Here is an 18101-nt window from a genome sequence, read left to right as displayed (position 1 = left end):
CTGGGGAAACAGTAATATTTTTCAAATGAAAGAACAAAACAAAACCACAGCAAAAGAGCTAAATGAAATGAAGATAAACAGTATGCATAAAGAATTCAAAGTAATGATCATACCTACAGGGCTTGAGAAAAGAGTATAGAATCTCAGTGAGACAAGAGATTGAAATATAAAATGAAACCAATTAGAGAGGAAGAACTCAATAACAAATTAAAAATGTACTAGAGGGAATCAAGAGAAGATTAGAAAAGGGAGAAGAATGGATTAGCAACCTGGAAGACAGAGTAATGGAAAGCAACCAAGTTGAATAGCAAAAAAAAAAAAAGAATAAAAAACTGGAATAGACTTAGGGAACTCAGTGACATCACCAAATGTAGTAACATTTACATTATAGGGATCCCGGAAGGAGAAGAGACCAAGAGGCAGAAAATTTATTTAAAGAAATAACAGCTGAAAACATCCCTAATTCAGGGAAGAAAACAGACACCCAGATCCAGGAGACACAGAGACCCCCCCAAACAAAATCAACCCAAGGAGGTCCAAATCAAGACACATAATTAAAATGGCAAAAAGTACTGATAAAGAGAGAATTTTAAAAGCAGCAAGAGAAAAAACAAACAAACAAAAACCCAAACCAGTTACATTCAAGGGAAACCACATAAGGCTATCAGCTGATTTTTCAGCAGAAAGTTTATAGGTCAGAAGGGAGTAGAATGATAGAGTACTGAAAGGAAAAACCTGCAATGAAGAATATTCTACCCAACAAGGTTATCATTCAGAAGACAAGGAGAGATAAAGTTTCCTAGACAAACAAAAGTTAAAGGAGTTTTCATCACCACTAACCCAGCCTTCTAAGAAACGTTAAAAGCGATTTTTATGAGTGGAGAGAAAATGCCACAATTAGGAGTAAGAAAATTGTAAGAGCAAAGATTTCACAGGTAAATACAAACAAAACAAAAGCATTAGATTAATCACTTATAACACCAGTACAAAGGTTAAAGGAAAAAAGCAGTAAAATCAATTATATCTATAAAAACCAGTCAAGGGATTCATAAAATAAAAGGATGTAATGTATGACATCATATACAGAAAACGTGGAGTGGGGAGCAGAGTAAAAATTTAGTGTTTTTAGAATGGGTTCAAACTTAAGTGACCATCAACTTAATACAGATTATTGTATGCATAAGATGTTATATATGAACCTAATGGTAATCACATAATCAAAAATTTATAATAGATACACAAAAAATAAAGAAGGTGTAATCTAAGCATATTACTAAAAAACCCCATCAGATCACATGGGATGACAATAAACGAAAGGAACAGAGAAGAAAAACAAAAACAACTGTAAAACAAGTAACAAAATGGCAGTAAGTATGTGCCTATCAATAATTAAACTGAATGTAAATGGGCTGACTAAATACTCCAACTAAAAGACATAGGGTGACAGAATGGATAGAAAGGCAAGATGCATCTGTATGTTGCCTATAGGATAATCATTTCAGACCTAAATCCACATGTAGACAGAAAGAGAAGGGACAGAAAAACATTTACCATGTAAATGCAAGTGAAAAAAAAAAAAACACAAAAAACTGGAGTAGTAATCAATACTTATATTCAATAAAAGAGACATTAAAACAAAGACCATAACAAGAGACAAAGAAGGACACTATGTAATGATAAAGGAAACAATCCAAAGAAGATCTAACAATTGTAAATATTTATGCACCCAACATTGTAGTACCTAAATACATAAAGCAACTATTAACAGACATAAAGGAAAAATCAACAGGAATACAATAACAGGGAACTTTAACACCCCACTTACATCAATGGATAGATCACCCAGACAGAAAACCAACAAAGAAACAATAGCTTTGAATGATCTATTGGACCAGATGGATTTAAGAGATATATTTAGAACATTTCACCCAAAAGCAGTGGAATACTCATTCTTTTCAAGGGCACATGGAACATTCTCCAGATTAGATCACATGCTGGGCCATGAAACAAGTCTCAATAAATTCAAATAGACTGAAATCATATCATGTATCTCTTCTGACCACAACAATATGAAACTAGAAATAAGTCACAAGAAAGAATCTGAAAAGGACACAAATACATGGAGGCTATATAACATGCTACTGAACAATGAATGGGTCAAGGAAGAAATCAAAGAGAAAATAAAAAAAATACATGCAGACAGACAAATGAACATGAAAGCACAATGATCCAAAATCTTTGGGATGTTGCAAAAGTGGTTTTAAGAGGGAAGTTTATTTTTTAATTATTTTATTTTTTATTATTAACATATAATGTATTACACAATATACAGCGCTCACCAAAACACATAACCCTCCCCAATGTCCATCACCTAGCCACCCCAACCCTCCCTCCCCGCTCCACTCCAGCAACCCTCAGTTTATTTCCTGAGATTAAGAGTCTTACTTATGGGTTGTCTCAAGAGGGAAGTTTATAACAACAGAATCCTCAAGGAACAAGAAAAATCTCAAATAAATAACCTAACCTTACACATCAAGGAGCTAGAAAAAAGAACAACTAAAGCCTAAAACCAGTAGAAACTACTAGTTTCTAGAAATAACAATCTAGAAATAACAAAGATTAGAACAGAAATAAATGAAATAGAGAATAAAAAAAAAAAAACCCGTAATAGAACAGATCAATGACTCAGAACATGGTTTATTAAAAAGATCAACAAAAATTGAAAAACCCTTAGCCAGACTCATCCAAAAAGCAACACCCCCAAAGAAAGAGAGAGGGAGAACTCAAATAAACAAAATCAGAAATGAAAGAGAAATAATAGCACAGAAATACAAAGGGTTATAAGAAAATATTATGAAAAATTATATGCCAACAAATTGGACAACCTAGAAGAAATGGATAAATTCCTAGAAACCTGTAACATCCCAAAATTGAATCAGGAATAGAAAAGTTGACCAGACTGATTACTAGTAGTGAAACTTAATCAGTATTCAAAAAACTCCCACAAACAAAAGTCCAGGACCAGATGACCTCACAGGTAAATTCTACCAAACATTAAAAGAAGAGTTAATACCTATTCTTCTCAAACTTTTTAAAAAAATAGAAGAGGAAGGAAAGCCACTCAATTCATTCTATGAGGCCAGCATTATTAATAACAAAATCAACAAAATAACAAAATAACAAAAAAATGAAAATTACAGGACAATAACTCTGATGAACACAGATGCAAAAATCTTCAACAAAATATTAGCAAACTGAATCTAACAATACATAAAAAAAATCATTCACCTTGATTAAGGGGATTTATTCCAGGGATGCGCAGGTGGTTCAATATATGCAAATCAATCATTGTGATATATCACATTAACAAGAGAAAGGATAAAAACCTAGTAATCATAACAACAAATGCAGAAAGAGCATTTGAGAATGTACAGTATCTATTCATGATAAAAACTCCCAACACAGTTGTTCTAGAGGGAACATACATCAACATAAGAAAGGCCATATATGAAAAACCCATGGCTAATATCATTTGCAATGGTGAAACACAGCTTTTTCTCTAAGCTCAGGAACAAGACAAGAATGTCCACTCACCACCTTTATTCAGCATAGTACTGGAAATCTTAGCCACAGCAGTATGACAAGAAAAAGAATAAGGTATCCATTGGTAAGGAAGAAGTAAAACTTTCACTATTTGCACCATGCTGTGACACTCTCTCTCTATAAAACTAAAAATGTACCAAAAAACTACTAGGACTGATAAATGAATTCAGTAAAGTCACAGGATACAAAATTAATATATAGAAATCTGTTGCACTTCTATACTCTAATAATGAAGTAGCAGCAGGAGAAGTTAAGAAAACAATCCCAATTACAACTGCACCAAAAATAGTAAAATACCTAGGCATACTTAACCAAGGAGGTGAGTGGCCCACACTCTGAAAACTATAAAACACTGATGAAAAAAACTGATGATGACACAAACAAATGGAAAGATACTCCTTGCTCATGGACTGGAAGAACCAATATTGTCATCATGTCCATACTACCCAAAGAAATCTAACAGATGTAATGCAATTCCTATCAAAATACAAACATTTTTCACAGGACTAGAACAAACAATCCTAAAATTTGTATGGCACCACAAAAGACCCCAAATAGCCAAAGCAATCTTGAGAAAGAAGAAGCAAGCTGGAGGTATCACAACTGCAGATTTCAAGACACAGTATAAAGCTGTAGTAATCAAAACAGTATGATACTGGTACAAAAATAGGCACATAGATCTGTGGAAAAGAATACAGTCCAAAATTAGACCCACACTTATATGGTCAATTAATCTATGAAAAAGGAGGCAAGAATATATTATGGGAAAAAGTCTCCTCAACAAATGGTACTCCATAAACTGGACAGCTACATGCAAAAAGAGTGAAACTGAACCTTCTTACACCATACAGAAAAATAAAATAGATTATAAGGACCTAAATGTGAGACATGAAACCATAAAACTCCTGAAAAGAAAATAGGCAGTAATTGCTTTGACATTGACTGTAGCAACATTTTTCTAGATATGTCTAGAGAAAAAGCAAGAGAGAGACAAGAGACAAAAGCAAAATTAAACTATTGAGACTGTACCAAAATAAAAAGCTTTGAACAGTAAAGGAAACCATCACCAAAACAAAAGGCAACCCACTGAACAGGAGAAGGTCTTTGCAAATGATATCCAATAAGGGGTTAATATCCAAAATATACACATAACTAATATAACTCAACACCAAAAACCCAAATAATTTGATTCAAAAATGGGCAGAGGGCCTGAACGGACATTTTTCCAAAGAAGACATAGATGGCCAACAGACACTTAGAAAGATGTTCAACATAACTAATCATCATGGAAATTAAAACTGCTATTAGATACCACTTTATACCTGTCAGAATGGCTAAAATCAAAAACATAAGAAATAACATGTGCAACAAGTGTTGGCAAGGATGTGGAAAAAAGGAACCTTCTGTGTGTTGATTGTAATGCAAATTGGTGGGGCCTCTGTGGAAAATAGCATGTAAGTTCCTCAAAATATTAAAAATAGAATTACCATATGATCCAATGATTCCATTATTGGGTATCAACCCAAAGGAAAAAAAAACACTAATTTCAGAAGCTATAGACACCCCTATGTTTATTGCAGCATTATTTACAATAGCCAAGATATGGAAGCAACCCAAGTGTCCATTCACAGATAGATAAAGAAGATGTAGTAAATATACACAATGGAATATTACTCAGCCATAAAAATTAATGAGATCTTGCCATTTGCAATGACGTGGATGACTCTAGAGGGTATAAGGCTAAGTGAAGTAAGTCAGAGAAAGACAAATTTCGTATGATTTTACTCATATGTGCAATTTAAGAACAAAATGAACAAACACACAAAGAAAACAGAGACAAATAAAAAAACAGCCTCTTATATACAGAGATGAAAACAGTATTTGCCAGAGGGGAGGTGGGTGAAGGGATGGGTGAAACAGATAAAGGGGATTAAGAGTACAGTTACACTGATGAGTACTTAGAAGTGTACAGAGCTGCTGATCCATGACACTGTACACCTGAAACTAATATAACACTGCATGTTAATTATACTTAAATAAAAAAAAATAATCTAACCTAGGGAAAAAGAAAATCAGCCTAGGCTGAGCGGACATCAGACACTTAAAAGTACTTAATAATTTTATATACACCTTATATTTATGTGTAATGAGGTTTTTTATCCTCCAGATGGATACAGATTAATCAAAATGAATGATTTTCTCATTTCTGATGCCTCAGGATTCACTTTAGGTGTTGTTTCCAAGGCCACCTAAAAACAAATGTCCCCAGCAGGGGGAGATTTAATTTACAGTAATTATTAAGTATATAACAATCATATTCTATCATCAGTAAAACAAATATAATTACATTTTTTAAAAAGTAAACAAAAATAAATCTGGTTTCATTGTCCTTCTCCCTTTTCTCATGTTAAAAAAAAAAAAAGGATAAAATTGCTTACTGTAGAAGTCGCATTTAGAAGCCCTGATCTTGTCTACACATAGCTTTTCCACTCATCTGAGTTTTCTTCTATGAAAAAATTTGAGTCATGACCCACATCACTGACTATGCTTTAAGAGATGGCTGATAATGAATTTCCTTCCACAAACTGTATGGTATATTTTTTGGGATCTGCTTATTTTTCATCTGTATTTTAATAAAAACCTATAAAATGCTATAGGTTCAATTTGGATTGAATAAAATACAATCATTAGTAAATAGATGGGAAATCAAGAGATCTAAAATTAAAATTTGTTAAGTGTCTACTGTGTGCCTGACATTTACACACATTATTTTATTTAATCTTCACAAACATTATATGAAGCACTCTTATTTCTGTTTTGCGTATGAGGAAAGTGAGGTTTAAAACTTGACCATTACTTAATGGATGTCAGTCAGTTGGCCAATTTCGCCTGTCCTCAAATTCTGTCTTCTATTATGTAACCTGAAATTTAACTTTAAGATTTGGAGTGTTTTATTCTTCATTAATTAATATTTCATATAATCTACATCAAGCTAAAAGTAAAATAAAATAAAATCATGACATTAGTTTGGGAATCTTCACCTTGCAATTAAAAAAATACATATATTGGGAAAGACTCCTTAATCCTGGTCAAGTTGGCAGTAAGTTTAGTGTGTGTTGTTCTTGTTTTTTATATAAGCCTGAAGGCAAGGAGGAAAAATTAGTGTTTTAAAAAGGGTTTCCTTCAATAAACCATCATGCTGACAAATTAAATGACAGTAACCTCTCTCAACAGCTGACAGCCTAGCAGGGGCCCTGTTAACATTCGCATTAGGGCAGACTGATTGGTTTAATTGGCAGTCATGCCTAAAAACCTGCAGAGGAATTGATGCTGAATGAATCATTTCCTTTAGCAATATTCAGCAGTTTGCAGCAATGCAACCAAAGGCTCTTAAAGTTGTTTTATTTATTGTTGAAACCAACCGACCAAGTGATTACTTTCATTTTATATTCTAAAATTGTGTGCTTTTACTGAAAGCCATCATTTTAAAAATGCTTCAAAGAAAAGATTTCTTACCACATTTTCCCATATCTCAAACTGGAAGGTATTAGAAGCAGACAATGTCGTGAGGAATAAATCTAGAAGGAAAATAATAGAATTGTAAGTTTTGTTACTGATGTATACATTTAAAACAGGAAGAAATGCAATATGTAAAAACAGTTATTAAGAGAGTTGTAAACATATTTTAAATTATATTTTAAGGAGCTTGATCCTGTCAAAGAAAAGAAAGCAGATGATACTGTACTAGTACAATTAAGGAAAATGAATTTAAAGGGAGCATTTGGTATTACTCCCTCAAAAGCATTCTTTACTTTTAAGAGCAGTTATGTGTACTAACCTTTTTATCTTACACATTTGTATTTTAAGGCAGACTATATGTTAAACAAAATACTCAAATCAGAATCACATTGTGCTTTCTCACCTAAAAGCTCCATTTCCCTGTATCTTGTAGTTGGGCTTAAGCATTATTTTAAATTACAGTATCATAGCATCCAAAATCTTTAATACTCATGTTAAATGATCAATAAACTGTATTTCAAATTTTGAATAGAATTATCTTCATATATTTCAACTAAACAAAATTTGTTTTATTGGAAAGTACAAGATTTTTAATATAATTTGTTGAAAAATAATGTTTACAGTCAAATCTAACATCCTATTAATACAAAGGCCAGATGAACTGCAAATCTATTCTAGCAGCAGTATTTATTATGTTTGCATAATGGCAATTTTACTTAGCAAATACATAAAGTTTCAAAATGATGAGCTGACTCATAAGAATATTAAAGTAACATTCTTTTGTGCTTTAAAAAATGGGAATTACTCAGAGTGAAATGCAGACCATGACTATTTTAAAGAAAAGGTTTTTTTTGCCCCATTGAATATGTTTAAGAAAACTATTCTTCACATTTTAATGTGTTTTTTGTAGAGCTTTCATATGAGTTTAATGAAGCTAATTTATGTAATAATTATAATAATTTTCATAGAAATCCCCAGAAAGCTAGGTAATTTCTTCATTGTTATAATTAGTTGTACTCAAACTCCTGATTCTAAGTAAGTGGAATTATTCTTTCTGCTAATACATCAAATCTCTGCATTTATTTTTACCACACTAAGGATGCTTTGCCTGTGGATATACAAATGTAGTCTTTTATGAAGGTAACTTTACTCTGTCAAACACACACTCCCAATGAAATGTCTACTTCCATACTCATCTAGGAAAACTCCCAAACAATACCTGAGATTTGTGAGATGATGTAGCTACAGCCAACATCCTCTCCTTCTCCCATGTACCCTCCACACTGCCATCAGCATGATGAAAAAATAAAAGTGCAAATTTGATCTCATTCCTTCTCTTCTAGGATCTCTTCTCCCCACGTGAAGAAGCCTGTTTAGCTAAGTTTCCATGCTCATTTCCGGCTACTCTCTCAGAAGAAACTGACTCTCTGTAGTACCCTTTTATGTTATAGCTGTGTGATGTCCCCACCATTCCTGAGGACCTTCCTTTCCCTAGGTATAGCTTTCCCTCCATTGTTATTCCACTATGATATCTCAATTGATATGGTTATTACAGATCCTGATATTCCAGTTTCATATCTTTCTTGAGCTTCTTGAGGGGAGGAGTCATTCCTAATTGGTTTTTGTATCTCTGTGGTTTCTATGCACTTGAATATGTGCCTGAATGACTGTTTTACAACTAAATGATACCATACACACACACACACACCACATATATACACATATACATGTCTATAGAGATATATAAGAGTGTACATGTATATATATATATGGTATTTCGTTATGTAATATATGTATGGTGGTTCTTACAAATTTGCTTGGACTGTCTACAGTTACTCCATTACATCTTTAAAAAGTGTCTTGGGAAAAGAGGGGTTTTATGTTAGAGCATTTCATTAAAAATAAGTATGACTGATTATAGTGACTCCTGTCTTAGGAATGTTCAAAAGCTGTTAATTTTTATCTGAAAATGTGGGTAATCAGCATAAAAATGTGATTAGGGATTAATAGCCACAAAGATTTCTAAGAATCACTTAGAGCCATGTCAGTGCAAGCTCTGAGCTATTTGAAAGAAGTAAAGATGGACAATTACACTATTATTACATAACACAGGTGAATTTGTTCAAACTGAAAACATTACAGTGTTGAAATTCTGAACGCATTTGTGAATAAATGAGGAGGTATCTTTCTGACAAGGGATCACAGGCTCGTTGCCCTGATAAGCCAGCTAGCTTTGTAGGATTGGAAGAGCTATTTTGTTACCACGAGACCAAGCGGGGATAGTTAGAAGGGAGGGGAGGGTGATTACCAACAATCTATCATCATTCCTGGAAAAACAACACAAAATGTTTTTTTCTGTTGGCATTGCACTAGTCTCAATACATTTGCATAAAGGGTGATAAATTATGAGCTTTCTGCTCTTCCATTCATAGTTAGAAAATTTAACAACTATAACCACAGTGTTTGCTGATTCTATTTTCATAGCTTCACGAGGTATTTATTAAGATTTTGAAATATAGTAAAGTGAGATGAGGGATTGGAAGTACCTTGTATAACAGATAAAAAAATTCATTTCACGATTCAATTATGTAAAAAGGTTATAGAAAAAATAAATGATTCATTATGTGGAGAAATAGAGACAATTAATAAAAATTCAAGATGAAATCATGCCTCTCACTTTGAATGAAATAAGAATGAAATAACAGCTAGAAAAAAAAAATTTAGTCAATAAAGCAACCAAATTCTCACCCCCCTACATGGGTAAGAGTAATTCACACAATGTAATGAAAGGAAATGTACCCAATGAAACTGTAACAGATGCTGTGACATGCCACCCAGAACCCCTCTGCATGAAAGACTTATTCCTTCAGCTTGCTGGAAATGCGGCTGGCAGACAGCCCTATGCAGTTGTTCTTTCTGAAACAGCTTTGGGTGAAAAGAGCTGCCCTGCCAAAGGTTCATCCCTTTCTGCACTAGCCTGCATTCAACAGTCAGTTCAGAGAAATAAAGGCTAGAGCTCACCATCATTCAGGACAACTCTGCAGGGCCACAGCACATTCAGAAGCCCAAGGTCTGGTAAGGCTTTTATCTGACACTAAATCATAGCCCAATCTGCTTCCTTCCCATTTCCTCCAGCAGTACTGACTACAAGAACATTCCCTAAAATTAAAATTCTTGCACACTAGTTTCCATTTCAGAGTCTACTTCCTAGGAAATGCCATCTGCAACCGTTGGTACCAAAAGTGACTGAGAAAGCAAATACTAAGATTTTGGAGTTGGATCACTTCAAAAGTGGCTGCTAATAAGGATTCTTTCAGTGGGGTTAAGCAGTGCACAGATGGCCATACTATCTTTTACTGGTACTATTGGGATGTTATTGTGGTGGAAGGGAATGCACTAGTGGGTGTGGTATTTCAGGCTTTTTGAGAAATATGAGATAAACACTAACTATAAGCACAATGGAATTAGATGGCTATTGCTAAGCTTACCTGAAGAAACAGCGGAGAGACACAAACGCTAAGCACGACTGATGAGAAAGTAAAAGCCATGTGTCAAAGTCAGAGGGCCTCTTGGGTAGCATCTAAAGAGGTTCTCATCTCCTGCAGTAGGAGGGCAAAAATGAACTGAAGACTAAGACCAGGATTTAATGGTAAGAATAGAAGATCTCCCAAGAAGGTTAAATTCTCAGCCTAAGCCGGTCTGCTATGTTAACTGGGAAAGAATGATACTTGATTCATGAATTAGGAACATCTGGGTGATGAACCTGAAAGTCTTTAACCCTCAGATTCACCCGAGCCATCAAAGCTTGCATAAGTGGCCCACTCTTCACTGTTAAAGGCTGGCATTCACTCCTGTTTGAAAATGGTGTTTCCCCTAAAGGCTAGTGTTCTCTTGTTTAAAGATGATGGAGAAGATTCTGCTACCACTGGGCAACATGCTCCGGATTTCCTACAGTTTGTCTCATCTTCTCTCCTGGCCACTAGGCCACAAAGTGGGGTTACGTTACAAAATAATCTGGCCAGGAATGTGATGTACACATAAGGGAAAAAGGAACTACAGCCTGAATTAAGTCCAGGACCTAGCTAACATGTAGTGGCAGGAGCCAGGAGAGTATGCCTGAGACTATATTCTGAGAGTGCTTGAACAAGATAGGGGTAAGGGGTGGGGCAGGGAGAATGAGATGTGGAGTGGGGTAGGATAAAGAGTTGGGGTTGGCAAGGTGATTACATTGGATCCCTTCCATCCTAGAAGAGGCAGCAATTCATTTTACAGGAGTAGACCATACTCTGGGTATGGGTTTATTCTTCCTGTCTTGAAAACTAAATTTTTAAAATGCTAATAAAAATAGTATGATAATAGTTGAGATCAGTGGTATTCACCTGAAGAAATAATCCTTAACAAAAGATCATATCATGAGTTAGTGAAAAATTCAGGATATAAACCCCAAACTCAATTAAATCCTTTTTCATTAGAATATTGTAACAAGTAAAATAGTGAAACTATTCAATGCACATGCACTTTCTTCCCCGGAAAATACAGACACATAGTTTAGTAAGTGTATACAAAAACATTAAATGGTATTGCTTCAATTATCTCCATTCATAGCTTGAAAGGATTAAGCTACTGCATTTTTAAACACTGCAAAGTGCTGCACAGCCTTCCCTTCAAATGAAAAGCCTTCTGGTTAAAGTTGGCATCAAAAGGAAGCCCACTTAGGAGTCCTAAAAACTAAAATTGGAAGTTTGACTATGCAGACTAAACCATGTTAGGAAAAATCCAAACAAAGCTTTATGATTGTGATCAAAGTTTAAAGTTAGATGGTAACGGGCACCTAACACCCTTTTGATACGCTATGCAGGAAGGAAGAGGTTAAAAACTGTAATTTCTAGCACTGTATCCTTTCAGTGTGAAGTCTTGATGTTTGAAAAAAAAATTCTGATGGAAGTTTTTAAAAAGTATTCATAATGTCATTTAGAATTCCTGCATGAAGAAATTCTCCTTGAATGATGAAAGTCACTATATTTCCAAGGGAGTAAATACTGTGGTTCATTTGGAAAAATACAGTTTATAAGACATTTTTAGTATTTTCTGGAAGCTTCAGGTATTTCCACAAAGAATGGTTCAAAGCAGTATCACAGTTTGTGCTGTTTTAATCTTGAGCCCGGAGGACATGCCAAGCTCATGTTTACATCTGCTCTATAGTACTGTCCAGTCTTTCTTAGGTCTGGTTATATTAGCGAAGATGAGTATAAGTGTGTAGAATAAAAATATCTTTCCTCTGCTTCCACTTGTTCATAGAAAAGCACACTGAAGTCCACATGACAGCTGAAGTTGTGAAGAAAATGGGCTCTTCCCCTTCCCAGCAGCCCTCAGAGTTCAGAGGTCATCAACTCACATGCTGTAAGGCATGAGGCTCCAACATAAATAAGTTAATGGGTCCTGGTACAATCAAGATGATCAAACAATAAAAAGTCACAGAGCACAAAAACCGACCATGGATCTCAGGATGGATGAGATGGTGGGAAGTAGTGACCTAGATGAAGCAACAGGAACCTATCATTGACCAAAGAAGACATCAACTAATTAGCTCCAGGCAATTACTGTTATGGAAATATGGTTTTTAAATATGAAAAATTATATTTTAAAAATATTGAAATCTAATTCAAAATATGTTAAGCAGTAAGGGCAAAACACCAAAACATTTCTTCAGGCTCCAGTTTTAGCCAGAGGTACTAGATTGAAACCTCTGATAGGCTACTGCTTTGCTTACATATCTGTGAGCAGAGAACCAACCCTACTTCCTATATTCCTATGTCAAATAATACTCCCAAATCATATTCTGTACAGATGCACTAAATTTAATAAGATATGAGGAATCTGTTTAAATGGGTCTCCATTCACAAAACAATGTTTAAGGAAGATGTATAAATTTCTAGGAATCATTTTTCAAATTTCATTTTTTAAAGATTTTTATTTATTTATTTTAGACACAGAGAGAGAGTGAGAACATGAGCAGGGGGAGGAGCAGAGGGAGAGGGACAAGCCCAGTTCAGGGCTCTATCCCACGACCCTGAGATCATGACCTGAGCTGAAATCCAGAGTCGGACGTTCAATGGCCTGAGCCACCCAGGTGCCCCTCAAATATTTCTTTTTAAGTTCATACCCTTCTATCTAGACTTCCCTTCCCTTTCTTTTTCTCATTCTGAAGCACTGGGCCCCAAATGAAGATTCACTATACTCGGCAGAGAGCTCGGACTACCTCAAACTTAACAGAGTGTACACAAGATACAGAGAGACTTAGACACCATATTCTGGAACACAGGCACACATTATAAGACTGAAAGCCCTCAATCCTGGGTAAACAAGAAACAACTCCCATATCCACCTTCCCTCATCAGTCAAATCATTATCAGAAGTCCTTTTGTTGTAAGCAAAAAAAAAGATTGGATTTATTTAGTTCAGATTGTGTAGGAACACAAGAATCTCCGGTGAAAACAATAAACTTTAAGTAAGTAATAGGCTGCTGGCAGCAAATGATGAGGGAGGCCTAGTAAGACCTTAAAATTGAATGTTTAAGGGGATTATAATTTCCATTTGAAGAGGACTATTAACAAATGAAGAATGGATGTATTTCACTGACATTTTTACTATGGGAAATTTATTTTTCAGAACTTGTATGTTGAATTTTTAAGAGAAATGTAATCAAGGTAATTATAAGCTAATGATCTTCAAAGTCTCAGCAGTATTTTGAATTCTAGTGTTTTATATATATCTTTCAACTGAAGTCATATATTTCCTCTACTCCTAAGAGGTCAGAGTCTTAAGGAACCTGGGGGAATTTGCAGTTTTAGTGTCTTTAATCTTGTAATATTTTGATGGGTGAACAAACATTATGATTTAAAATTCCAATATGAGAAGACACTTCATCTTTTAGAAGAGTCCTCTATGTTCCAGAAGGTAAAGAATTCATTAGAGATGATAACACTTAATGATGGAAAGACCTGGAGAACAGGGACTTGGCATTAATCACCACTACGATTTTCATATTTTCCATCAGCTCTCAATAAAGTAAGTTTACTTGAATGAAGGTTTTATAACACCAATTTTAGAACCGCATTTGCCCTGATGTTTTTTCCTCAGGGCAGTCAAGTCAGCCTGCATCCATTTGGTTTATACAATAAGGCTACCTACCTCCATATGTCCCTTTCATTCCAGAATTCTGATCCTTTATTACCATTCCCACTTATGTCTTATTTACAAATTTATAAAGATGTCATACTTGCCAATTGCTCAATAGCTGCCTACACAGCACTAACATGGCATGTTGGATTTCTGAATTCTTATTTCCTCTGGATAAAAAGATTGTGTGTCCAGGAAACAACAGATGTTGGCAAGGATGCGGAGAAAGGGGAACCCTCTTACACTGTTGGTGGGAATGCAAACTGGTGTAGCCACTCGGAAAACAGTATGGAGGTTCCTCAAAAAGTTAAAAATAGAACTACCCTACAAACTAGCAATTGCACTACTAGGTATTTACTCAAAGGATACAAACATACTGATTTGAAGGGGCACATGCACCCTGATGTGTATAGCAGCATTATCAACAATAACCAAACTATGGAGAGACCCTAGATGTCCATCGACTGATGAATGGATAATGAAGTTGTGGTATATATATATATATATAAATACTATTCACTCATAAAAAAGAATGAAATCTTGCCATTTGCAATGATGTGGATGGAGCTAGAGTATATTGTGCTAAGCATACCATATGATTTCACTCATATGTGCATTTAAGAAACAAAACAGATGAACAACAGGGGAAAAAAAAGAGAGGCAAACCAAGAAAGACTCTTAACTAAAGAGAACAAAGTGAGGGTTACTGGAGGGAGTGGGCAGGGGATGGGTTAAATGTGTGATTCGTATTAAGGAGGGCACTTGTTGAGATGAGCAATGGGTGTTGTATGTAAGTGACGAATCACTAAATTCTACTCCTGAAACCAATATTACACTGTATGTTAACTAAGTGGAATTTTATTTATTTTAAAGATTTTATTTATTTATTTGTCAGAGAGAGAGAAAGAGAGGGGGAACAAGCAGGGGGAGCAGCAGAGGCAGAGGCAGAAGCAAGCTCCTCACTGAGCAAGGAGCCTGATGCGGGACTCGATCCCAGGACCCGAGCTGAAGGAGGACGCTTAACCAACTTAACCAACCACCCAGGCATCCCATTAACTAAGTGGAATTTAAATAAAAACTTAAAAAAAAAAAGAGCAACCATATGTGTAGACTTCTGTGTAGAAGCAGAAATAAAAAAAGATTGTGTGTCACTCTCTACTGATGTTAAAGGACTGTTAAGGGACCTTAACTGTATCTTTTATGCATTTCTATCTCCTGAGTTGTTTCATTTTTAATTGAATTCTTAATTTTCACTACATGATGGGCTCCTACTCAGGGGGTTTGGGTTAGAGAAGAAACCTGTTTTACTCACAAAAATAGTGGCTAGACATTTAAAATAAAATTCAACCTGAAAGTAATTTATTTCTCAAGTGGCATGATTCAATCAAGGCGAGGAATGCTCTAAAATTTATGAGTAGCAGCTGTTGGTCTCTCTGACAATGGCTATGTCAGACTGAACTGCAAACGCAATATATATGGTCAGAAAAGTTTAGCAGATTATTCCTCCTGTAAATCCACGGGCAGGGCAGTTTAGCATACAAAATGAGTTTTTAAAAATGATTTAAACTCATGGTCACTCAAAAGCAAACTTCTAACAGTAGGCAGTTATGCCCCATCCTGTTTTGGAACTCTTGATTTGTGTGCTGCTTTTCTTCTTACCTGGTGTCAGTCTCCTTCTAAGCACCAGAGAGGAACTTTCTATACACTAGGATAACAGTGGCCTTAATGAGAGAATCCGTCTATATGGTTTCTATGCCTCACATTTCTGGAACATCTTGGAAGGGAATATTTTTGCTAAATCTAGAGCAATGTAGTGATAAAATGCTTCAAGTGTAATAAATTCCAGTAAGTTGGAAAAAGTAAAGCAAAGCATTAACCTTTCTGGGCTTCATTTCTTTGCCTATAAAATGATGTGGTTAAACTAAATGATCTTTAAGATTTCTTCCTTATCATATCCACCCATTCGTTCAACATCTTTTGAGCACATCCCATGTGCTTGGCACTCAATTAGGTATTAGATAAACACAAATGAGGCATGCTCCTTTCTTTTGAGGAACTTTGTCTGTGAGGGAGACAGATGTGGAAATGGACAAATACCATGTGGCAATGGCTCTGCTAGAATTACGATCGTGTGTGATGGGAAATAAGTTGACAGAGATACTGCTTAGATGAACTTGAGGAGGGCTTCACAAGAAGGTGATGTTTGTGTGGTCAGAAACTTAACAGGTAATTACTTTCAGAAGTTATTTAATACTCTTATCAGTGACTTGCTAATACTATCAACACACGGTATTTTATAGCATATAAAACTCCACATATACAGAGTAAGTTAAAACCAAACAATGAAATCATTAAGAAACTTCAGGTTAAAGCAACTGATTAAAATAATGAGACACACTCATGGCCTCTCCCTCATTCAGAGACAAGTATTAGGCAAAGCTTATCTTATTGGTGTAATGTACACACCAAGTACACTTCACAATTATAAAAACTGCTCATATACCCATTCCAGCTATACAAAATCTGAAGTTAAAGATAATTCTGTAGGAGGAAATAATTTCCTCAAGAATAAGGAATTGATTAAAGTAGTCCCCAAACCTCAGATGTGACATTACAAATGTATTTCTCATGAAGCAGAAACAAGTACAGTATGATTAAACATAAAAATTAAGTGCATATTAAATGCATTAAAGCTTCCTTTCAAATAGCTACATGAAATAATTTAAAAAACTTAGTGTTACTCCAAAAGTACATCTTTAATATGGAAAGTGGACAGCTGTAATGCAAATAGTAAACCTTATAGTGTCTATTAAACCTCTAATTAGCCTTCTTTTAAATCTGTCTTCTCTGCCTGTTATAATAGTAGAATGTTATTTATAGGTCATGTTAAGAGTGCTCACATCAATAAGAAGAGATTTAACCTTTCTTTTTTAATGTCAAAGGGCCTAACATGAGAATCAGAACTTCATCATTTAAAACTGAAAACCCAATTAAAACATTGCCAAAAATAAAAAAGGAAAGGTTTGTTAAGCCAGATAGGGAAGTTCTAATGATGTTTTGTAAATTTGTCATATTTACTTACAGAACAATCTCTAACATGCCAGAATAATCCCATATAGCATCCATTATAAAACTTCATCCTGAAAAAGCCCCACCACAAAATGTGAACAACTAAATTCAAGCCCATAGGCTTAAACAAAAATCACAATTTGGCATTAGGATGGGCTCCTTTTAGGTTGGCAAATGCCTACTAAATGTGAAAGTTTCATCTTTGGATGGCGGCATGAAGAGTTAGTGCCATAGACCTGTTCCCCAGGAAAACAAGCATAACTGGGAAAAATCATCTAAAAAAACCCACTTTAAGTCTCTGGACATTGTTGTAAAAGCCTATAGCAGATGGAGAAACATCCCTTTAAAAAACAAAACAAAACAAAACAAAAAAAACAACTCAGTAAGAGTAGTGAGAATCTGCTGCATAAGAACCACAACCAACTCTCTCTGTTTCCCTCCTAGCTCAGTGTGATCGAAACTCTGCTTTAGGCAGGTACAGCCAAAACAGAGCCCTTCTCCCCAGGTACCAATCAAACTATTCCTCTATAGCAATCTATTCTTCTAGAGTAACTAAGCGTTATGGCATGTTCTTGGGAGAGGCAGGTGCCAGCATTTTTCATCTCCCCCAGCAATGTGTTGCAGAGGCTAAATTTCAAGCGAGTATAGCTGAGATATCAGGGATTCTCTTCTTCAACTCAGCCCCCACTCACAGGATGGGGGATCTTCCTTAGGCACAACACATTTAAAAT

General features: G+C 35.2%; 1 protein-coding gene across 1 annotated transcript in view; it reads right to left on the bottom strand.

Annotated features, from left to right (window-relative positions):
• The window catches only part of ITFG1 (integrin alpha FG-GAP repeat containing 1), a 332983-nt gene that overhangs the window by 227115 nt on the left and 87767 nt on the right, over positions 1–18101 (bottom strand). The window contains exon 7 of the mRNA XM_025852344.2: positions 7120–7181. Within this exon, the coding sequence (XP_025708129.1) occupies positions 7120–7181 (62 nt within the window). The remainder of the gene's footprint in view (positions 1–7119; positions 7182–18101) is intronic.

This window comes from Callorhinus ursinus, unplaced genomic scaffold (genome assembly GCF_003265705.2).
Source record: "Callorhinus ursinus isolate GAN/ISIS: 27379988/994484 unplaced genomic scaffold, GSC_fseal_2.0 scaffold56, whole genome shotgun sequence".
Classification (NCBI taxonomy): Eukaryota; Metazoa; Chordata; class Mammalia; order Carnivora; family Otariidae; genus Callorhinus; species Callorhinus ursinus.
The sequence above is the reverse complement of the archived record's forward strand: the minus strand, read 5'-3'. Positions and strand labels throughout refer to the sequence as shown.